Source organism: Aedes aegypti, chromosome 3, assembly GCF_002204515.2.
Source record: "Aedes aegypti strain LVP_AGWG chromosome 3, AaegL5.0 Primary Assembly, whole genome shotgun sequence".
Classification (NCBI taxonomy): Eukaryota; Metazoa; Arthropoda; class Insecta; order Diptera; family Culicidae; genus Aedes; species Aedes aegypti.
Window position 1 is genome coordinate 112,544,554 of NC_035109.1, and position 24,294 is coordinate 112,568,847.

A 24,294-nucleotide genomic window follows, 5' to 3' on the forward strand; every position below is an offset into this window, starting at 1 on the left:
CACAACAGCTGTTGTAGAAAAACTTTTGAGTTTTTCAACCAAAAGCTTCGGCATCGTAGAATAATAGTGAAAGGTTAAACACAAAACCGATTTTGATTCCAATAATAAATTAAAAAGATATTTTAGAAACAAGGTTTTCAGTTTACAAAATGAACAGTCTTTATATTTTTATGTGGTAAGAAAAAATGTTGCTGATGGTAGAGCGGGTAATAGTATATTTTTTAACAAAGCCATACTGATTGTGAGGCTGTCTGAGCTCGTTCTCCGCAACTATCTCGCATCAATTTGATGTGGAAATTATGTGGACTTCTCTGTACAAAATTATCGTATGGTACCACGATGTTAAAATGCAAAATTGACAACTTTGACAAAAAATATCTTGATTAATAATTGTGGAAGTGCTCATAAAACATTATGCTGGAAATCTAGACGTCTGAGTAAGGAAGGAATGCAAAGAAAAAAAAAGTATGGGCCCTAGTAAAAAACGCGCTTCATTCACAACTTCAGGCTAAACCTAGTCATTGTTAGTACAAATTGCTGACAGATGCCACTATGGGACAAACCATGGAGCGTCATACGGGAGTTTCCTCATTGCCGTTTGAAAGCGTTCGCAGATATTTGTCAAATCATGCCCCACTTTTTACTGGCAAAAACATAATTGCTTCTACTTGAGTCTCCGTTCTAGCGTGTTATACATCCCAACGCTTAGTTCAAATCATTCGGCCTTCTAGATAACAACAAAATGGTACTGCTACTCATCTCATTTTTGATTGTACTTACGCTGTTAAAACTAGTTCATCGAAACAACCACCGATTCGCAAAGGACCTTCCATCCGTCGAACCGTGCTATCCACTGTTGGGCAATGCATTGATGTTCGTCGGAAAAAGCCCTGAGCAAAAGTTTGAAAACCTAGCGCGAGGATTTCTTCAAAATGATCGCCTTTTCAAGTTGTGGTTCGGGCCGAAGCTCACACTTGGCACCAGTCATCCGGAGTTGGTGCAAAAAATCGTCAACCATCCGGACTGTATCGAGCGGCCTCTGTTTTTCTACAAACAGCTTCGGATGACGCAAGGGCTGCTGGTGGCTCGACGTAAGTAATGATGGTTTGGGAATGGGGACGAGTTTGTTTGTGATGCCGTTGTACTTTTGTAGATGGACTCTGGAAGCAGCAGCGTAAGGCACTGAATTCCACCTTCAATCTGAAAATTCTTCACAGTTTTATACCGATCTTTGAGGAGTGCAGTCGGAAATTGGTGAATCGTTTACAGAACCACGTAGGATGTTCAAAACCTATCAATTTGGCACAGTTTGTGTCCCAATGTACGCTGGAGATGGTCTGCGGAACAACCCTCGGAATGGAACATTTGCAGCAGGAGTCCGGAAGTCGATTTCTGCATCATATTGAACGAGTGATGGATATCATGGGCGAACGGATCTTGAGTATACCCATGCAGATAACTGCACTTTATTTCTTCACTCCTATGTTCTGGCAGGAAATGCACTCATTGAAGATGAATCGACAGTATGCTGCTGAGGTGAACCGGTATTAAGTATACTGATGACATATGTTAAACTCTCCAAATTCTAGATCATCGATGAAGGACGTCGAAAAATGAAAGCAAACGAGCAAAGTAATACAATAGACGAGGACCAAGATGGCTACCATAAGCCGCAGATCTTTCTGGATCAGATTCTGTCTGCAAATCGAGCGGGGAAGCCTTTCGATGATGAAGAAATTCAACACAACGTTCGTACTATGATTGCCGCTGTAAGTTCGATTTCTTATCACCACCCAATTAGTCATAGAGTCATATAGAGCTAGGCTTATAAGATGTTTAATAGTTCTATATTAGAATTTTACGCAATTTGTCGAAAACTATGACTAAGGTACTTTTTGGCTATCTGACCAATGATGTTTTTATTTCTTTTATTAGTTTTCTTTCAATAATAATATTAATTTCTTATATCTAGGTGTTCTGTGTTCAACAACACAGTCATACTAATTTAGTAAAACTATATTTAGTTTTTATTAACATTTTGTTAACAACCTGTTACATTTCATTTGCCGTAACAGTTCAGATTTTTTACAGGTGAGCTGATTTCACCTACTTATAAGAGAAAATAACGCTTTCAATTTATTCAACCTAAATGTATAACGCATCATCATCATCATCATCATCATCATCATCATCATCATCATCATCATCATCATCATCATCATCATCATCATCATCATCATCAACATCATCATCATCATCATCATCATCATCATCATCATCATCATCATCATCATCATCATCATCATCATCATCATCATCATCATCATCATCATCATCATCATCATCATCATCATCATCATCATCATCATCAAGTTCAAACCACTTTTCGCGCTTATTTTCTTTGGAATTGTCAATTAGGAGCACGCTCAAAAGATTCTTACTAGGTCAAATAAATTGTACACTGACAAATAAATCTTGCACACTGAAACAAATAGGGAGCTGGATCATATTCTTGATTCTTCTTCTTCTTCTTTGGATCCTTCTTTTAATTCACTTCGGCAGTGAGGTTTTTTTTTGAAAGCTACCGAGCTCATATTTGGCCACAATTTGCGTTGTGCTGATGCGCTTCTTATTGCAAAGTTTCAGACCATTCGGCCGCATAAGAAACCCCCCATGCCAAAGTGAATCATGGAAGTGCCCAAGTGGTTCTGCACCCTACATGGAATAACAATGTATAATCTTCATTTACACATTTTGTACCTAATATATCTAGCTATGATTACTTAAAATTGTGCTCCAAGGATTCTTCCTGAAATTTCTCCAGTAGTTTATCCAGATTTTCCTCCGAGAACGCAAGTGTTTTTGTTAAGCAGTCCTTTCTAATTTTTTCAAGGATAGCATAAAGAAATCCTCCAGGATACCTTGATAGAAATTTCTAGAGGATTTCTCGTAGAACCACTTCTAAGAACTCCTTAAGCAATCGCTGCAGGAATTTCTAGAGGAATTCCCGATGGAACTCCTGAAGAAACTCTTGGAGGAATTCCTGCATGAGCTATTGTAAGAACTCCTGAATGAACATCCATGGGAACTATTGGAGGAATGTATAAAGGAACTCCTGAGAAAATCCCTAGAGAAACTCTTGAAGGAATCCCTTAAGGGATACCAGAAGCAACTTCTGGAGGAATCCTATGGAATCTCTAGCGGAACTCCTGGAGGAATCCTTCGAGGAACACTTGGAGGAATCTCTGGGGAAAGTTCTGAAATAATTGAGAAACTCTTGAAGGAATCCGTGGATGAACTTCTGGAGCAATCATTGGAGAAATTCTAGGTAAAAAAAAAATCCTGAAGGAATACCTGGAGAAACTTCTAGAAAAATGCTTAGACGAATCACTGAAAAAACTTCTAGAGCTACTTTTGATGGTACTCCTGGAATAATTCCTGAAGAAACTCCAGAAGGAATCCATTAAGAAACTCCTGAAAAAAACCCTGGAGCAACTTGTGAAGAAATCCCTTAATACAGTGATCCCTCCATGAGTCGATGTTCCATGACTCGATATCGACTCATGTAACCATACTGGAAACAAAATTTCATGGTAACTATGATGGTCCAAAGGATTGCTGTTCCATGACTCGATATTTCCATGAGTCGATGGTCCCTTCAATATCGACTCATGGAGGTTTCACTGTAGATACCAGGAGGAACTCCTCAAGAATCTCTAGCGAAACTCCTGGTGGGATCCTTCGTGTAACTCTTTGTTGAATCCCAGGAGAAACTCCTGAAGTAATCCCTGAAAAAAAAACCATGGAGGAATCTCTGGAGGAACTTTCGGAATAATACCTGAAAGAACTCCTGAGAAAATACATGGAGGAGCTCCTGAAAGAATCCTTAGATGAACTCCAGGAGGAATAATTGTAGGAATACCTGGAGAAATTACTGCAGTAAACCTTAGAGAAACGCATGGAAGAATCACTGGAGGACATCCTGGTAAAGTCCATGAAGCAATACCTGTAGAAATCTCTGAAGAAACTTTTTGGAGAATTCGAAGATGAATCGCTAATAGAATTGCTGGAGGTATTTCTGAATGAACTTCTGAAAGAGTTCCCAAAGAAACTCTAGAAGGAGTCATTGAAAGAACTCCTAGAGAAATCCATAAAGAAACCCCTGAGAAAATCACTAGAAAAGGGAGAAACTCCTGAAAAAACTCCTTATCCTGAAGGAATCTCTGGAGAAACTCTTGGAGGAATCTCTGGAAGAACTCCTGGAGGAACTTCTGGAGGAATCCTTGAAAGATCTCCTGGAGGTATATTTGGAGCAATTTCCAGGCGAAACTCGTGAAGGGATACAAGAAAGAACTTCTGGAAGATCTCCTAAGGAATCTCTAGCGGAACTCTTGGTGTAATCTCTGGAGGAATCCCGGCGTAACTTCTGGAGGAATCCCTGGGAGAACTCCTGTAAAAATTCCAGATAGACCTCCTAGAGGAATTCATCAATAAACTCGTAGAAGATTTGTTGACGAAAGCATGGAGGAATATTTGGAGGAACTTCTACATATATTCCTGAAAGGGCTTTTGGAGGTATTCCTGAAGGAACTATTACAGGACTTCCTGAAGAAATTCTTGGGGGAATATCTAAATGAACTCCTCGTGGAATTTCTGAAGGATGGCCTGGAAATATTCTTGAAGGAATTTATGGAGGAAATCCTGAAGCTGCTCCTGGAGGAATTTGTGTAGGAATTCCTGGAGGAATTAATGAAGGAAATCCTGGAGAAATTTTTGAAGGAACCCTGTTAGATTTTTGCAGGAACTTCTTGCAGAATTCCTGAAGGAGTTCCTAACGGAACACCTGGAGATATTCCTTAAGGAACTCTTCGAGATATTTCTTAAGGAACTCTTGGAGATATTCCTGAAGAAATTCTTCGAGGAACTCCTGGTGGAAAATTTGGGGGAATTCCCGAAGAAATATTTGGAAGAATACCTGGAGGAACCCCTTAAGTAATCCATGGAGAAACTCCTAAAGAAATCCCTGGAAAACCTTTTGGAGGAATCCTTCAAGGAATTATTGGAAAAATTCCTGAAGGAACTTTTTGAAGAATACCTGGAGGAACTCTGGAAGTAATTCCTGGAGCAACTACTGAAGGAATGTCTGAAGAAATCCTGAAGAGGAAATTTTGAAGAAACCTTCAGGAATCCCTGCTGGAATTCCTGGATAAACTCCAGAAGCAATTTCACGAAGAACTTCAAGAGGAAGGTAACTAAGGCAATTTCTGGAAGAATTCCGAAAGAAACTCTTGTAGGAATACTTAAAAGAACAGCTGGAGGAACTCCTGTAGAAATTTAAAACTTAAGAAAATCCATGGAAGAACTTTTGGAGGAATCCTTGAAGAAATTCCAGGAGGAATATTTGGAGAAATTCCTGTAGGAATACCTGGAGAAACTTCTTAATAAATCCCTGGAGGAACTCGTTGAGCAATCCCTGAAAGATGTCCTGGTAAATTCCCTGAAGTAGCTTCTGGAAAAATTGCTGAAGAAACTTCTAGAAGAATGCTTAGAAGGATTACCGAAATAATTCCTGGAGTTACTTTTGATGGAAATCCTGGAATAATCTCTGAAGAAACTTAAGAAGGAATCCTTAAAGAAACTCCTAAGGAAATCACTGGATGAACTCGTGAAGAAATCCCTTAATAGATACCACGAGCAAGTCCTTAGGAATCTCTAGCGGATATTCTGGAGGAATCCTTCAAGTAACTCTTGGTGAAATCCCATGAGAAACTCCTGGAGGAATCCCTGGAGGAACTTTCGGAGTAATCCCTGAAAGAACTCTTGAGAAAATACATGCAGGAACTCCTGGAAGAATCCTTGGAGGAACTCCAAGAGGAATAATTGGAGGAATACCTGGAGAAATTACTACAGTAATCTTTGGAGGAACTCATGGTATAATCACATGATGAAATCCTAGTGAAGTCCCAGAAGGAGCTCTCGGAGGAATCTCTGAAGAATTTTTTTTGAATAATTCTAATACTAATCGCTAGAACTCCAGAAAGAGTCCTTAAAAGAACTCCTAGAGAAAGCCATAAAGAATCTTCTGAGAAAATCCCTGGAATAACTAGCGAAAGATACCAGGAGGAACTCCTGGAAAAACTCCTTAGGAATCTCTATCGGAACTCCTGAAGGAATCTCTGGAGAAACTTTTGAAGGAAAATCTGGAGGAATCCTTGAAGGATCTCCTGAAGGTATATTTGGAGCAATTCCCTGGAGAAACTCGTGAAGGGATACCAGGAAAAATGCTTGGAAGATCTCCTAGCGGAAGTCCTTAAGTAATCTCTGGAGAAATCCTGGCGTTACTTCTGGAGGAATCCTGTAGAAATTCCAGCAGGAACTCCTGGAGGAATTCCAGAAGAAACTCATAGAAGAATTCCTGGACGAAAGCCTTGAGGAATTCATGAACGAACACCTGGATGAATATTTGGAGGAAATCTTCGAGAAATTACTGAAGGTACTTTTGGAGGCATTCCTGAAGGAACTACTACAGGACTTTCTGAAGAAATTCTTGGGGGAATATCTGAAAGAGCTCCACGAGGAATTTTTGAAGGAAATCCTGGAGGAATTCCTGAAGGATGACCTGAAAATATTCCTGAAGGAATTCATGAAGGAACTCCTGCAGAAAACACTGAAGCTACTCCAGGAGAAATTTCTGAAGGAATTCCTGGAGGAATTATTGAAGGAAATCCTGAAAGAATTCTTCAAGGAACCCTTGGAAGATTTCTTGCAGGAATTCCTGGAGGAGTTCCTAACGGAACTTTTGGAGATATTCCTGATGAAATTCTTCGAGGAACTCCTGGAGGAAAATTTGGAGGAAATTCTGAAGACATATTTGGAAAAATACCTGGAGGAACCCTGGAGTAATCCATGGAGATACTCCTAAAGGAATCCCTGGAACACCTCCTGGAGGAAATCTTTAAGGAACTATTGGAGAAAATCCTGAAGGAACTCTTCGAAGATTACCTGGAGTAACTCTGGAAGTAATTCCTGGAGAAACTTCTGGGGATATTCCTGAAAGAACATCTTCAAGAATCCCTGCTGGAATTCCTTAAAGAATCCCTGGATAAACTCCAGGAGGCATTTCATGAAGAACTTCAAGAGGAAGGTACCTAAGGTAACTTTGGTGTGAACGCTCACATATAAAACACATGGAAGACATTCAAAACATAACCAGGTCGATTTCCGGACGAGTCCCGGCCCGGCACGGCGCAATGAGAATGGCCTAAACTTGCTGCCCAGTGCTTTGAAAAGGGAAATAGGCAGCTTTGAAAATATATATATCAAGCAGTGCTTCAACAGAAACACTTAAAGTTTCAAAAACTTTGGTTTGAAATGAAGAAAAAGTTGATATTTTACACGCCTATGAATGATGATTGCATCTCCACCACATGCTTTATCAAGTCGATCATTACGATACACAAAAAAGTTTGGATCTTTTTTTTGTTTTCAGATCCTGGTTTCAAATAAGTTTCAGTAATAACTGCTAAGTTGATGTTATAAGCTGTTAGAAAATTAAACAGCTTATCCTCTTTACCATTAAAAAAAACAAGCTTTTCAATTTAAAATATTTCAAATAATAGTTGGATTTATTCGATAAACGTAATTCGATAACAATTTTATTAGTAAATTTCACACTTCAGTCAAAGTGGTGGTTTATTGCATCAATCATTCAATTGTTCACTTAGAGAAATAAAACCAGAGAGAGACATATTGTCTGCAGCGAGCACATTATCTGATGATTTTCTGTTTGAATTTTTGGCAGACGAAGAGGCGGAGTAGAAGTTTCCTTTGTCGACAGGGTTTTTCCATTTGATTTGAAACATTTAAAACGATTATTCGTGGTATAAAAAGGGGGAGGCGTTTAAATTATCTGCTACGAAATCGACATAGGATTACCTTGGGTAGATGCATTTGTAATTGAAAGATTCGAATGACTACCTGACGAAAGAGAATTAACTTATAAATGAGCATCATTATAAATCACCTAATGGGTACAATTATTAAGTAAGCGATTGTTAACTAAAAAATGAGCATTGTTTGAAATTCTGTCAGGGGAATTCCGGGAACGACAATCATTACCGCTCATCAGCCAGACACGAGCCTTGACGACTCGCATACGTTAGACTTATGGTTGCCACAGCAATTTGGGCATACACACTTTTTGGTATCTCCCTTCACATAACAGACGTCCTTAGCGTGAGAAGAACCTCTGCAAATCATCCATTTGGTATCCCTGCGACAATGTTTTGTGCCATGATTACACTTTTAGCACCGACGGTACTGAGTGGGGTTTTGGAAATTCCCTCCAGATTTCTGGAAATGTTCCCATGTCACACGGACATCGAACATAAGTCTTGCTTTTTCTTAAGCTTTAATATTATTTAGATCTTTTTAAATCAAGTGGACTAAATAATATTCTTGAGAAAGCCCTTTCCGAGCAATGCCAGATTGGGTTCTCTTTTTCATAATGATTACTTGGACTGGAAAAAATCGAATTAAATAATTTATTCCATTTTTATTCTCTTCGGGTGACTTATAGTCACTTGAGCGACTTCTCATTAGTAAAAAAATGTGCTTTTTCCATCAACAGGGGAACGATACGTCCGCACTGGCGATATCCCACTGCTGTTTGTGGCTCGCTATGTATCCGGAAATCCAGGAACGCGTTCATAGCGAAATCAAGGTACATTTCCCCTACTCCGACTCCGAGATCACCCCGGAAGGACTGAAAAAGCTCACCTATACCGAGATGTGCATCAAAGAAACGCTGCGTCTGACCGGACCTGCCCCCAATATTGCGCGAGAAACCTTGGCAGACGTGGAGCTTGATGGACTGATCGTCCCTAAGGGAACCACCATTATACTGAGCTTGTACGCTTTGCACCGAAGGCAGGATGTTTGGGGCCCACAGGCAGATCGTTTCAATCCGGATAACTTCGATGAGGACAAATGCAGAACCCGACCGGCTGGAGTTTTCATTCCGTTCAGTACCGGGCCAAGGGATTGCATTGGTGAGAGGCTTGACTGTGCTTTCTGCTGTGATACTGACATTCCTTTCATTTCAGGTGGGCGGTATGCAATGATCAGTATGAAAATCATGATCTTGTACATTTTACGGAACTTTAGGTTGACAACTCAACTGAAACCGGAGCAGTTGCGGTACAAGTTTGGATCAACTTTGAAACTAGCTTGTGACCATATGATTCAATTGGAGAAACGAGTGGATTGATCGAAGAATGCATTGAGAAGTCCATAACTTATGATATTTATTTAGTAGGGAATAGCAGGAGTATACCAGATTTCTCATATTCTTACGTATTCAATCCCTCTGAGCAGAATCTCATTAAAGATATTCAAAAAAGAAGTTTTTGTGTTTTCATAAGGTATCACAGAATTTCATAATATTCTTCCCGGAATTCCCAACAACGGCAATACATGTTACTAATTGGGTAAATCTTGAATAAATTTCTGAAAACCCTCACGAAGAGTTATTTGAAGTATTTCCGAACAGTCGGTTCGGTGATCAAAAACTAGTTGGACCGATGTCAAGTCATTGTCTGGTTAAATCCATCTGACTCTAGAACTTATTTTGTTATTGTTATGTAATTATGATTATCTGTTTGCATAACACGCTTCATAAGCCTATCTGAATAAAATAAACCTCGATATTTATACAGCAAAAAAATATTGTAATACCACGTGATCTTAGCTGCACATGAGTCCCGTCGCAAATAGGATGTACAATTACATCATTTAAACGTTTAAAACTTAAGCTACTGCTGAAAAATGAAATCTAGCAATCGATAGAACCGGTTTGACAAGTTGACAAAAAATAGTAAAAGTCTGACCAAGACTTGAACCCTGGTTAAGCAAGTGAGAGCCATGTCCGATACCTCTCGGTCATCTCACCACGTTGAAGTAAGGTAGTAAAACTTGATACTGGTTTGTATGATTGTGTTTCGATTTTATTTTGCCCTCCTGATCGGGAAGGTGAACGTTCTTCATCCGGTAGCTGTATTCAATACTTTGTATTATAGCCGTACAAATTCAATGCACGGGCAGATTTTGTAAGGGTCTTAAACCAACAATCAATCCAGCATCTGACATTCTAACGTTACATCATTGTATTAATTGATAGCACTGTCAAGTGCTTCAAATTGAAGCAGATACGCAGAAAAAATGGTCTGTATCGAAAAGTAGTTGCAAACTTCATAGTTGTACAAAAATACTTTGCTGCGCGTGATTGATGATGACAGTGATGATGATACTTTACTCTATGTCCTGGACCGGCCGGGAATCGAACGCAGACACCTTCTATATGGCTTTGCTTTGTAGCTGCGGACTCTAACCACTCGGCTATGGAAGGTCCCATGTTTCGGTAATTTATGTTATCTTTTTGATAGATTAGAAACTATGTCCTCTTGTACATAAATGTGCACATTAGTTAGCTCATACATGAAATTTCCGTTGAAAGTCTCAAATGCTACCAGCTTATCGATCCAGTCCTCAATAGCACAGCATGCTTCTATCAGTTATTGATGCCAATGATCAATGACATATTATTAAGCACGTTTCATGCAGCCATGTAACGATTAAATGGTAATTGACGCTGACCACTTCTCCTAACTGCGCTGATACCATTCCAGTTTTCGAGAACCGCGAATCTGGAATATAAAATAGTTTTCTGATTGCTGGGTACGGAAATGGTATTCTGTAATCCAGAATAGAACATTCAAACAGACTATCTATGGGAGTCAGTATAGAATCGGTTGTGCCTCCAACAAGATGGATTTATTTCTACTGCTACTTACTGGTCCCCTTGCCATCGTATTTCTTATATTTTTGTACGTCCGAGTGCTTCAGTACATAAACCGTTTCGCGAATAGTGTTCCATTCGGTGGAATGTCCCGGTATCCGCTGTTCATAAACGACTGGAAACTGCTGCGTGCCTCTCCCGTGCAGAAATTTGAGATATTGGCGGAAACCTTCGCGCAGCATGATCGATTATTCAGAGTGTGGTTTGGCCCGCGGATGGCATTCGCAACTTGCCATCCAGATGTCATCCAAGCGATTCTGACCCACCCAGAGTGTGTGGACAAGCCGTTTTTCTACCGGTTCGCACGATTGGATCACGGTTTACTGGTGGGAAGAGGTAAGTTGTGTGATGGAATTAAAAGAGTGATGTTTATTCTGACACACTTTTTTCAGATATCATTCATTGCTTACATTTAGGTATTCTAAAAGTAAAACTTTAATAAGCCTTTAATACATTTCGTCAACATATTACATATCAAATGCCGTAATGGTTCAGAATTTTTTCAGATTAATTGAACTCTCCTGCGTGTACGATAAAACCGCGTCTAATTAATGAAAATTAAATATAAATAGCACTTATCGTACCAAGAGAAGATTGGAATGATTTTTGTCTGACATTTTTTTTATAATTGTTAGTGTCAACATTTAAACTTGGAATTTTGCTTTCCTGAAATCACAAGAACTTCTTTCCAAATAAACAGGCCTGGTAAAAATAAGTTATTTTTGCAATTGGTAGGGAGACGGATTCAATTCTTGACCCGGGAAAAACCCCTTGTGCCAAAGTGAATCATGGAAGTGCCCAAGTAGCACTGCATAATACTATAAGAATAATTCTCCACCATTTACTGAACTGCATAGAGTAACTGACATTATTTTTTCCGTACGCAGGGATATTATTCTTCTATAAGACTTATAGTCGTACTTCACACAGTTTTTTTCACCAGAATCCATCCATAACGAAGAGAAAAAGATGCCGAAGAAAGCAGGCATTGCGGAGGAACGCCCCTCAGTTAATTTTTGACACGTTGAGAAATAGTTTTGATATCCTCTTTTTCGAAGAAAGCAGTGAATTCAGAGGTTGCTCCTTCCACGGTGCTCCCCTGACCGTTATTATCAGAAAAAAATCTCCATCAAATCTGTGCTCACCAGTCGATTTCTATAGCCAAGCTGAATGTCTGGGTAAAATTTAAAAAAAAATCGTAGGGCCCGTTTTGAAGTTAGGCCCTTTTGAATGTGTAAGTCCACTAATTCTAATAAAATCTGAGATATTTAAACGAGTTTTTATTGGCCGTGATTATCAGAATAGATATAAAATTAAAATTTTAATCAAAGTTGGTTTATATGGTTATTTGTAACTACTGAGAGTAGTTTTGAAAGATAGACGAAATTTGGAGTTACGTCCTTTTGGAAGTGTAACCATTGAAAACACTAATTTCCAATAGATTAATTAGGTATTCTTTTAGGCAGGCATTCCGTTAAGCATGTTCAAATGTGTTCAATGCAACATTGCACTTATATGTCGCCAAAGTATTTCATAACTGATTATTTTTTCAAAGGCTCAAGCGCTGTGAGGCATTACGGAACAATTTTCGTGTCATTATTATTCATAAAATATTGTTATGGCCCAACTAGCTACCTTGGGCCTTCCCTAACCGAGAGCTACCGGCTATTGCGGCTAATTTTGTACTGCCCCAGAACATAAACTTCAATTGCTGAGTAATGCACTATTGGCCAAACTATAGAACCAAAGACACATTAAGACCGCCATGTCCCTTGCAGTTTCCCAAAATTTTATGGCTCATAAGATAATCTAGAATGCCGTGAAAAGTGTACTGCGATCTGTCAAACTTGGGTACCTTTTGCACTACCGAGGGACCAAAGTACTAAAAGTGGTACCCAATCTGAGGCCGAGTGTGACGGACCTAATAGAACTCTAGACCACTGTCAATAGTTTTGTGATCAGTTGTAGCATACATAACTTCATTTATATTTTTCAAAAATCTACAATTTTACCATTGGATTTCTCGGTCTTTTCGATTTCACAAACACGTAAGAGCCCTGTAAAAATACAATAGTGAAAGAATTGTATAAATCAAACAGTCCATTCTCATGGCATGTTGTGAAACAAAGCCTCAGTACTTGAAATATGCTTAAGAAAAGTAAGAAACATTCGTTATTATTTGGTTTTATTGAATTTAAAATCAAAACACTTTCAGAGCTCTATGTTATATGGCTCCTTGAAAATCAAACTCTCTTGAGAAGATTCTATACCTTAACCCTCTAATACCCAAATTTTTATTTTCGATTTAAATATTATTTTTCGTTATCTAAAATCGTTTTAAACACGTTCTGGGCAATCATTTATTTTTATTCTCGAATTTTTGAATTTTGGTTTTTGATTTTTATAATTTTTATTTTTGAACATCCCTTACTTTTTTAATTTTTTCTTGAAACCTTTTCTGGTTGTTGATTTTTGGCAATAATAAAAATTTAAATTTTTGTGGTACTTTTAAAAATATTACATTTTTAATTTTTTTTCGGAGCGATTTTTTTTTCCGTGTAACTAACGGAAAAACAGGTTTGAAATTATGTTGATACCACCTGGCTCTTCTTTTGTGATAGGTCGATCGTATAAAAATATAAAAGGTACGATTTTTTATATTACACGTTAAATGAAGCCCAGCCAGGTTATACAAGAATGCAATTTTTCAAACAATTTCTAAAAATACACAAAAGTTTCGAAAGTCATAAAAAACTATTCTTATATGCGTGTTATGAGTCAAGGTTTAAGCCAAAAATAAAATAGTTTTGATTTCCGAGCTACGAAAAAATACACAAAATTCCAAAGAGTACCCCGTCTAAAGGCGGGGTTGGGTATTAGAGGGTTAACTCAGAATTTCATTAACCTGAGTGTCGTCACTCTGAACGCACTATTACACTGAATGCTTTTGTCCCGGATATATAATTACCTTGTATGACATTGTCCCGTGATAATGGAATTCGAAGTAATGCCATTCTAGAAACTGGAACTTGCGAAGATGGTCTTCGGGTATTCGGGGTAATGGAATTCAAAGTCAAGGGGTATAATTTTGAAAAGATATATAAAATATGGTTATAACAGAGTTGTTCATGGATTTTACGTAAATTCCAGTTATGATTACCGGAAAATCGTAAATTGTTCTGTGGCCCTGTTGATAACCTGCTGGACTTTATACCAGAATATGGTTTCAATCCTACACAATCTAAAGATTTCCATGTACACTTTTATTTGTTTTCGATCGCAGACTGTGCTTGTGAAGTAAAGAGATGCTATGACTCATCACAAACTAAAAAATGCATACTTTGGGAGCCTCACAAAGTTTTCCAAATTGACAAAGACAAACATTTAAGCTCTGTAAATGCTACAATTTTGAACTCCATTAAACAAAATAATAACGGATGTTCTAAACTTTGCATTGTTTTCTTCCATTTTGTATCGCTGGTGTCTACGTTGTTAATTTTATTTTATTCCATACACTGCTATCCATAATCGAAAACTTAACTCGTAAAGTATTCCTTCACGTATACTTCGCTTCGATATACAACAGGTAACAATAATTGCATGTAAAATAAACTGAATCGTGAGTACATGGGTTCACCAAGCTATCCAGAATATTGTGCTACAAGAACTAATTTGGTTACATGATGAAATTAGCTCCGTAATGCCTTAAAACACTTGAGCCTATGAAAAATCAGTTGATTGTGAAATACTTTGGCGGCATATAAGTGCAATGTGCTATTAAAAACATTTGAACATGCTCAAAGGTTTAAGAATACCTAATTAATCTATTGGAAATGAGTGTTTTCAATGGTTACGCTTCCAAAAGGACGTAACTCCAAATTTCGTCTATCTTCTCATTCAAAATTCTCCCCAGAATTTACAAATAACCATATAATCCAACTTTGATTCAAATTTTAACATTATATCTATCCTGATAATCACGGCCAATGAAAACTCGTTTGAATATCTCGGGTTTCTTTAGAATAAGTGGACTTACACATTCAAAAGGGCCTAACTCCAAAACGAGCGGATTTTTTTTTAAATTTTGCCCAGACATGCAGCTTGGCTATAGAAATCGACTGGTGAGCACAGATTTGATGGAGATTTTTTTCTGATAATAACGGTCAGGGGAGCACCGTGCCTTTCCTTTGCTCGTGATAGTAAATTAATCAAGTGAAAATTTAGTATACTGTAACCTGTTATCTTACAATGGTTTTATCCCCAAACCGGTGTCCAGGAAGGATTATCACCTTCAACTGGTTCTAACTAGTATTGACTCTTATTATTATTAAAGAGGTGCATTAAGAAGTACTAATTTTGTAACACTTAGAGGTACTGTTTTCTTGCTTGTTTGTCGAGAATTATACGATTCACTCTGTTCGCTTTGAATCCTCTACTAACTTTCAGTATGAGCAAGATTAAACAGTTATTAAACAGCCGTTCCATGAAAAACCGATGACCCACTACACCGAATTATGTGAAAATTCGCTATTTTGTTCCTTATCCGAAATAAGAATACACGTGTTTTTGGATTTCTTGACCAGAAAAATCGCGACATTGCAAAATTTTTATTTATTATTTAAATTGTAACTTTTGAACCGACATATTTTCAATTTACTTAGACGAAATGAAAGCTAAAGATTTTGACTTTTCAGGAAAAATATAAAATTTCAAAAAAATTGTTTTTTTTTTACATGAAAAAACAAATCCGTTTTTTTTTTGTGTTTTAAAGACCGCGGTTTTTGAAATATATTTTTTTGAAAATTAAGATAATCGTGGCCGGGAATAGCGATATTCATGCTTTTAATATTCTTGCTTATGATTAGAACAAGGTATACTTCCCTGCCTTGTTTCTGAAAGCAGTCTGGATTAGATTATTAAAAGAAAACATGAATGTTGCTAGTATTCAATCTACGAAGTATACCGTAACAACGCTGACGCTATATTTTTTTGAAAATATAAAATCAGTCTTTTTTATCGGCAAACAATGTAAATCTCAGCGCATTAGATTTTTCATTTAATAAAAATCATAACTTTTGAACAACTCAACTGATTTCCAATCTTTTTTATGGAATAAAAGCTTAAGATTTCAACTTTAAAAACAAATATAAAACTCTGAAAAAAATTGTTTTACATGGAAAAATATAAAAAATTCTAGTTTTTTCGGACTTTTGTTTAGTTTTTTGGGGTTTGTTTCGGTTCTGGGACCAAAGAGGGTATTTCTGTTGTCATTTGTTCTAGAAAATTCAGAAAATTTCACTTATACACTTAAATTTTCAAATGTTATCTAAAACCATACCAACATCATGTATCGCAACGTACCTATTACAAGGTATAGTGTCGTTTATATACCTGAACCATTAAACTCTTAAAGGATTGAGTTAAAAAAATGAAAAGAAAGCTGCTTGAGGAACCAGGTATTGAGGAAAAAACCCTTAATGTTGAGTGTCTGATTGCGGCATACCTGATTTTTAATTTTCAAAACATATATCTCAAAAGCTAAAGAACATACATCGCTGAAAAGAGAGGAGTATACTTAAAATTTTCTGAAGTTACTAGAACAAATGAGAACAGTAATATCCTTTCTGGTTCCATAATCGAAAAAAACCCAAAAAACAAAAAAAAAAGTCTTAAAAACTAGAAATGTTTACATATTATTCATATCAAATCATTTATTTTTTCAGACTTTTATATACAGTCAGTGACATAAGTTAGTAACCAAATGCTGTTTTTCCATACAAAATGCCCAAGTTTGGGGTGCTGTATCTCAGCTTCTGGTAGTCCGAATTGGCTGAAATTTGGATGTCGAACTATAAATAACTTGAAATTTGCCTGTAAGGGAATTATTACTTTGCAGTCATTTTACATAGAGTTTCAGAGGGTTGTTCAAAGACAAAAGTAAGTAACCGAGAGACTTTTTAATTTAATTCGAAAACGGTAAGTCGTGGAAAGTTGGTGTGTTCTGCAAATTTGTGTGACTTCTGAAATTGAACAACCTTGTGCAACAGACCAATAACCCACAACTTACCGTTTTCGAATTAAATTAAAAAGTCTCTTGGTTACTTACTTTTGTCCTTGAACAACCCTCTGAAACTCTATGTAAAATGACTGCAAAGTAATAATTCCTTTACAGGCAAAATTTCAAGTTATTTGTAGTTCGTCATCAAAATTTCAGCCAATTTGGACTACCAGAAGCTGAGATACAGCACCCCAAACTTGGGCATTTTGTATGGAAAAACAGTATTTGGTTACTAACTTATGTCACTGACTGTATCTTCTGAAAAGTTGAAATCTTAAGCTTTCATTCCAAAAAAAAATTGAAATCAGTAAAGCTATTCAAAAGGTAGTTTTTTTTATAAAAAATCTAATGCGCTTAGACTAACAGTGTGCGCCGCTAAAAATGACTGATCTTTTATTTTCAAAATAAAAATATAAATATATGCATATCTAAAATATACTAAAAAACATACATCGCTAAAAACTTCACAGCACACGTAAAATTTTCTGAAGTTTCAAGAAAAAATGAGAACAGCAATAGCCCCTCTGGTCCCGAGGCCTTCAAAACAAGAAAAAATGGGAATTTTGTATTTTGTTTTGTCATGTAAAAAAACAATTTTTGAATTTTTGAAATGTCAAAATCTTTAGCTTTCATTTCGTTCGAGGAAATTGAAAATCGGTCAAGCAGTTCAAAAGTTATGATTTTAAATAATAAATAAAAATATTGCAAAGTCGCGATTTTCTGCTCTATTTCGCAAATGGTTACCCTAATAAACAATCCAAAAATACGTGTATCTTTATCAGGGTTGGGAAAAAATCTTGAAATTCACTCTACAGTAGCCAAGCACAGCAAATCACAGTCAGCGAATTCAGTGAAACTCACGCCCATCGCTGTTGTAGGCAAAAAACCGTTGCTAAGAGCAACCCAAAATTACTGTAGAAAAATATTCTATTTCTCGCTGCATTTCCCGTTTTTGAAGTACTGTATTGGGAAGAACCACGCGAGTTTCTCGAAATTCAAGCCTACTACTTTACCATTCCCAGCACTGATCCTTATTTCGGAAAAGGAACAAAATAGCAAATTTTCATGGAATACGGTTACCCACTAGATCGGGTTTTCATGGAATGGCTGTATAAGGAGAGATATTCTTTTAATTAACCATATAACCATATGTCTGTGCAAAAAAAAGTTACGTTGCTGTGAGTCACACCTACCTACGTAGCTACCTACCTAAGGATGATTTCTCTTCAAATTCAAATCGTGATATATTTTCGATATATCCATTCAAAATTGATTTTTCTGCTGTTTTGGGAACAGAATTTGATTAAGTTTTACTCTTTAAAAAAATACAAGTCAATTCAAAGGTAGGCGTGGTTCATATTATTGTTAGTAAAGGTCCAAAAATCGTGATATTTGGATATTGCGGGGAAAATTTTAAAATTTGGATTGTTTCGCGGAAATAACGCGCAGCGAGCAATATCCGCATAGAACAAATGAACCACAACAAGCACTGCAACTCAATAGTAGGAGCATGGATATTCAATGATAGTGAGCAGCATGACAATAGTCCAACTGAAACAACTCCTTCTCGTGAGACGCTGCGTGGAAATTTAAAGTTTTTTTTCGTTCGAGTTACCGTTTAAAAAATTGGGTAGAAAATGATGATCAATAGATAAATCTATCAGTTCATGACTTTTCAAAGCTATTGGACTCGATTTTGCAATCCGGCGATGTGATCCGAAATCATTCAAATGAATAAGCGACCTTAACAGACTTGTCCATAAATTTTTGACAAGATATTGGTTATAAGAAGTCATCCAAATCATCCTGAAGTTCATGTTCTTTTGATCTACAAATTCTACTACAGTCTATTCTCACCCAGTTCTCGTGAACCATTTTTATTCCTATCCATAAAGCTTCATATGGCTCGGAAAGTGTACTGTCGTTACACGCATAATTGTCCCCTGTTCCAAAATATGCAACCGAGAAAAACGCGTTTCATGATTTTAGCACATTCATGTAACGTATTGGTTAGGTTTGTAATAAATTTATATGAAATTGTTGAAGTATATCGTGTTCACTAGAATCAAGAGTTTATAATATGGGAAAAAGTGAATTTTGCTACGAAATTCAAAGTGGGAAATCAAGAAATACGGGGTCTTAAGTGAATATCTACGCATAACAGTCCCGCTGATAGCAATGATCTATTATGTGCTGAGCGTACTGATGATCCTTCTTACGTTTATTGGTACCAAATATAGAGGATGAGACTATTTTGAGGCACTTAATGAAGGCTGAGGTGACATAAGCCAAACATGTGGAGAAAAGAGGAAATATGATTTTTTAATTTGGGATGGAAAACAAAATTTTCTGTGTGTGAGATAATGATAAAATGTATGGGTTAGTGAATGAAATAGCAGATTAGTGAGTTAGAGAGTTAATAAGATTTAGTTGAGGTGATTAATTGCTTTATCGACACTTCCAGCTTCAGGCTTTACAGAAACTCAAATGCTATTTCAAGGTTGTTCTGTGGAGTATCCATTAGTGGATACGAGTAACTGGCACTGAAGAAGACTGCAAGTGGTAGTCGAAATTCACGTATCTGTCAAAGATAAGCATTAAGGAGTGGAATTAAAAGGTACACGGTACTCCATCTACTTTTAAGTTTCTCTATTTGAGATTCTGCTCAGAGGATTCGACCATTCATTAAAGAGCAGTGCTGTAATGATTTATTACGCAACGCTTTCTCAGTACGCAACTGTTTTGAGTTACGTAATGAATCATTACACAACAATTTTTCATAAATTGTAAAATAATGCTGAATGAATTCCGATATTATTTCTGATACCCTCAAGTGGTCTTCTATGAAATTGCAAAAAATGTTGTACGTAACTTGTTGCAAAACTCGATTTCTACAGCACTCGTCCTAATTATCCTACTCGGCAAGCCTCGTAGGATAAATTTACGACTCGTGCTGTAAAAATCATCATTCTGCAACTACTATTTTAATTGGAATCTAGCGTGGAATCTTGATAACAATTTTTTTTTTCTCGCTTGAACTTTTGCTTCACTTCTATCCCAAAATTACTCTATCCCAAAATTACTCAATTCCAGCTCATCTCTGGCGGCGTCAACGGAAGCAGCTGAATCCCACCTTCAACCTACGAATATTGACCAGCTTCTTGCCCATTTTCGAGAAATGCTGCCAACAAATGGTGAACTGTTTGGAACCGTTCGCAAATGGAGATCGTATCGATATCCTTCAGCATACGACGCGCTGCACTTTGAACATGATTCTTCAAACCAGCTTGGACACAGACAGTCTTTCGAACGAAGAAAGCGCTAGTTTGGTGAAACATATCAAACGGTAAGGCTTTCGTTATTATCACCTCTTCTCAATTAGGTTTTGATTATTATGTATAGATTTTTCTTCATTTCTACAAATCGAGTGTTGAATTTGCATCATTACTGGGAGCCGGTGTATCGTTTGACTAAAAACTTCGCCATGGAATCAGAGTCATACGGTGTGATCCTTGGAGCAACTAGGAAGGTATGGTATAACAACACGATGATGTAGTTGAGAAATTCTTGCTGAAACTAGACCGTCATCGGCACATATCGTTAGAAAACGATTTTGTTATCGCTGTTTGCTAGAAATTGCTAAAACTAGAAGGGAAGCGTATTAGTTTACTAAAGTTGGTGAGCTCCTCGTTAGTCAGCAAACTAAACAGTTTGCGAACATGAAAATATCCATGATATTGTTATTTTCACAATTTCAATATGTAGGGGACTTGAGTCATAACGGTCAACCACCATTTTGTGCAAATCAAACCGCTTTCCAACTAATTTATAAGAAAAATTTGAGTTCTTTGGAAATGTGCCGATGGCGGCCTGGTTTCAGCGAGATATTCTCAGTTTTACTAATTTCCGTTTCCCATAGATACTGAATATCAAGAAAAATGAAATGAAGGACAAACCTCTTAACGAAAATGATCTTGAGTATAAAAAGCCACGAATCTACATGGATCAACTACTTAAGCTATCCGACACAATGAGTGACAAGGAGATAATGCACAATGTATGCACGATGATAGCTGCGGTAAGAATTTTCGGATTAAATATCAGATGTCTAACTGATCATTTAATTTTTATTTTAAGGGCAACGACACATCCGGCCAGCTTATGGCCTACGCTTGTCTGCTTCTCGGAATGTATCCGCACATCCAGGAAAAAGTGTACTCAGAAATCATAGAATTGATTCCTCTGACGCGGAAGGAGTCCATATCGGTGGAGCAGCTCAAGACCCTCACTTATACGGAAATGTTCATGTTCGAATGTCTGCGGTTATGCCCCATTGCTCCCAACATTGCACGGCTGAACATGACTCCGATCGAACTAGAAGGCATTACAATCCCTGCCGGACATATCTTTTTCATTTCGTTCTACTCACTTCACCGTCGGAAAGACATCTGGGGACCGGATGCCGAACAATTTGATCCGGAACGGTTCTCACCGGAAAGATCCGTGGGGCGACATCTGTACGCATTCCTGCCATTCAGTGGTGGATCACGCAATTGTATCGGCTGGCGTTACGCTATGATGAGCATGAAACTAATGCTTGTCTATCTGTTGCGGGAGTACCGGTTTCGAACGGATTTGAAACTGTCGGATTTGAAGTTCAAGTTCGATATGATGCTTGTGTTGGTTTTTGAACATTGGGTGAAGATTGAGAAGAGACGATATAATTGCTAACAAGTAAACATGTGCCCTATACTAAAAAACCTCATTCGAGACGGTTTTAATAAACTCGAGCTAGCCAAAGAAAGGGCTTTGATGACAGCCTCACTGCTACAATTGTTGTTTGAAATGTAAAAATGCCTGGATGGTTAATCATCTGTGTTACCTTCCTTTTCCCGATTAGCCTAGATAGGTGCGTAGTGTCGGTAGTGGTTGTTTCAATTGGCTAAGAATTAACACTACGGACTACCTTGTTCCGGTGGTAAAAGTCCATCTCACAGGGTATCCCTAATTCATGCGGCTTCAAGCTTACCGTGCCTAAGAATGAATGGTTAGGGAGGTCTAAATAAAACCTAACCGCTAATGGAACCTGTTGAGTACCAGGACTCCCTCCACAGTATTGTGCCCTTCCTGCGCTATCCGGAGCAATGGTGCAGGCGACCTTGTGTTTCTCCGAGAAGATCGGTTTCCCTTCTTCAGTCTCAATGCCGAGGCTAAATAAGGGATGTAATTTAGTTTAAATTATCACCTTTATAGTTTTAAATTGTGCGTATTACACAGTATATTCCGTGCTTTTCGCCTTTGCTGACTTTTAGACTACAGCGCAAGAGGCGTTTATTCAAGAACCTTACTTTCGTAAGGAGAACTTTTATCTTGGTAACCTTGTCGACCCAGTTTTTCTACTTACAGTAAACATGAAATGGCGAACTCGCGTGTTATGCCTCGTTAATAAAGCAATCGTTGTTACACTCATTCCTGAGCTAACAGTCAGAGATGATGTCACAATTCTGTTGGTGACCTCAACAGGAAACACGTCTACCGTTCGGTATATTTACCACACGATGAACCATCTTCAACAGATGATTTCAAACGAGTTGTCGTACATTGCCTAATAAAAGGCCTTGACTGATTATGGGCAGTGATGCTAATACTCATCACATCATCTGGCACAGCTCAGGTTTAAATTTAAGAAGCTCCAGTCTGTTCGAATACTTAAGTAGTACAGATCTTGGATTACTCAGTATTGGTAATCGCCTAACCTACATTGTATCTGCTAAAGAAGAAGTGTTAGACAAATGCTCTGCTCGAACCGAAACAGTCACGAGTTGACAAATTGGCAAGTTTCAGATAGTAAATCATTATCTAACCATCGCTACATCTTCTTTGGACATTTGAATGTATATTCACAGACTTTGCATTTATATACTCCACAAGCTGGGAATTTTTTTGTGTTCAAATTTCATGGATTCTCTCCGTCCATTGGAAATCCTAGTGATTTGGATGTTGCCACTTCTGGTGTATTAGGACTAATTGTCCTTGCTCCGCGTGATCTCACAATTGCTTGTCACTTTCCTTATAGGAAATTTCCCACACAACTCTCTCCACGGAAACAGTGAACGTTTGACTGTTTGCAAAAAAATGTATGTCAGATAGTCAGGCAGCTATGGAAACTCTTGCTTCGGCCAAGTCAAGGTCTAGGCTTGTTATCACATGTTGAACTCAAATTGTAAGGGTACTTGGCCGTTCCCCCATTTGCTGGGAATTAATTGGCTAATGGCCTAGCTTATAATGGAGCATCGCATGACTTCATTGGCTCTAAACCAGCTATTCCAATTTCGATGTACTACGTGAAGCTTCAAAAATTCTTGAGCGGCAACTCAGCAAAAGCAATACTGGAATAGTTTGGATCATGACGTCAAACAAAATTGTACATTACTGAGCTATCCCCAAGGTGACAACGTATTTAACAAATCTGTCATAGCAGAATTGCAGTCTTTTGGTCAAAGCCTTGACTGCCCACTGCTAACTCAACTATCACAAGGCAAATTTTCAGCGTGCTGGCTCATTTGTGTATGAGTATTATGGAACTTCGTATCACCTGATATGTAACTGCCCAGTTTTTGCGCAGATGCGATTGCAATTACTTGATAAATACTTATTAAGTGAAACTAATTTCAGATACCTGAATTTTCAGAATATTATGTTTTTCCTAACCCGCTGTGATAATGAGCTATAGGCTCTAATTACGCTCATGCGTTTGCAGGGCGCTGTTCGAACCCATTGTGGTATGGAGCTATATGCTCTAATTTCGCTTATGCGATATTCCCTCTTCAATAGACCCCCTCCCCTATTTCCTCCCATCTTTCCCGTCCCTTTCCTCCCCCATCGGGTAGATGATTAAATATGCTCAAATATGGCGATGGCACAAATCTCCCAAATGGCGGGGAACGTGCAATGAGAATACAATACCCGTCATAAATACGGACTCACTAAAATAAGTATTGCAACACTCAGCTGAATATTGAATCACCCTGAAAAGTTTAGCATCACCTCAAAACAGGTTAATTCACATTACTATATCTCGAGATCCTTACGACTTACAAAGAAGCGATCTTCAGCAAAGTTGTTCAGGGGATCAGGGACACCCGGAAAGCGAACAGTTTAGTTCGCGATTTTGCCGCTAGGTGGCGCTAGTGAGCATGTAAAATTGAGCATTTTGAACTAGTTCTAGCTTGTGATCCATAAGAGATAGAAAGTTCGGGTCTTCGGCAAAGTTGCTCAGCGGTTCAAGGACATCCGGAAAGCGAACAGTTTAGTTCGCGATTTTGCCGCTAGGTGGCGCTAGTGAGCATGTAAAATTGAGCATTTTGAACTAGTTCTAGCT

General features: G+C 37.8%; 2 protein-coding genes across 2 annotated transcripts; both read left to right on the forward strand.

Moving 5' to 3' along the window:
* The first annotated feature begins 522 nt into the window (after window positions 1–522).
* On the forward strand, window positions 523–9,403 carry LOC23687635 (cytochrome P450 4c21). The gene is made up of 5 exons (XM_021850942.1): window positions 523–1,091; window positions 1,154–1,536; window positions 1,590–1,769; window positions 8,630–9,050; window positions 9,105–9,403. Exons 1-5 carry the CDS (start codon window positions 743–745, stop codon window positions 9,266–9,268), a joined length of 1,497 nt encoding a protein of 498 aa, XP_021706634.1. The 5' UTR covers window positions 523–742; the 3' UTR covers window positions 9,269–9,403.
* Window positions 9,404–10,750: 1,347 nt separating this feature from the next.
* On the forward strand, window positions 10,751–21,678 carry LOC5575192 (probable cytochrome P450 313a2). The gene is made up of 5 exons (XM_001655520.3): window positions 10,751–11,191; window positions 20,007–20,259; window positions 20,316–20,442; window positions 20,833–20,991; window positions 21,051–21,678. Exons 1-5 carry the CDS (start codon window positions 10,825–10,827, stop codon window positions 21,642–21,644), a joined length of 1,500 nt encoding a protein of 499 aa, XP_001655570.2. The 5' UTR covers window positions 10,751–10,824; the 3' UTR covers window positions 21,645–21,678.
* Window positions 21,679–24,294: the final 2,616 nt, after the last annotated feature.

What these genes read in the sequence shown, in the direction of transcription:
- LOC23687635 (XM_021850942.1), top strand. Translation starts at nt 743, where the DNA reads ATGGTACTGCTACTCATCTCATTTTTGATTGTACTTACGCTGTTAAAA. An exon ending in TTCGTACTATGATTGCCGCT is followed by an intron (nt 1,770 to 8,629) that starts GTAAGTTCGATT and finishes TTCCATCAACAG; the next exon opens with GGGAACGATACGTCCGCACT. An exon ending in CGGGCCAAGGGATTGCATTG is followed by an intron (nt 9,051 to 9,104) that starts GTGAGAGGCTTG and finishes CTTTCATTTCAG; the next exon opens with GTGGGCGGTATGCAATGATC.
- LOC5575192 (XM_001655520.3), top strand. Translation starts at nt 10,825, where the DNA reads ATGGATTTATTTCTACTGCTACTTACTGGTCCCCTTGCCATCGTATTT. An exon ending in CGGTTTACTGGTGGGAAGAG is followed by an intron (nt 11,192 to 20,006) that starts GTAAGTTGTGTG and finishes ACTCAATTCCAG; the next exon opens with CTCATCTCTGGCGGCGTCAA. An exon ending in TTGGTGAAACATATCAAACG is followed by an intron (nt 20,260 to 20,315) that starts GTAAGGCTTTCG and finishes TATTATGTATAG; the next exon opens with ATTTTTCTTCATTTCTACAA.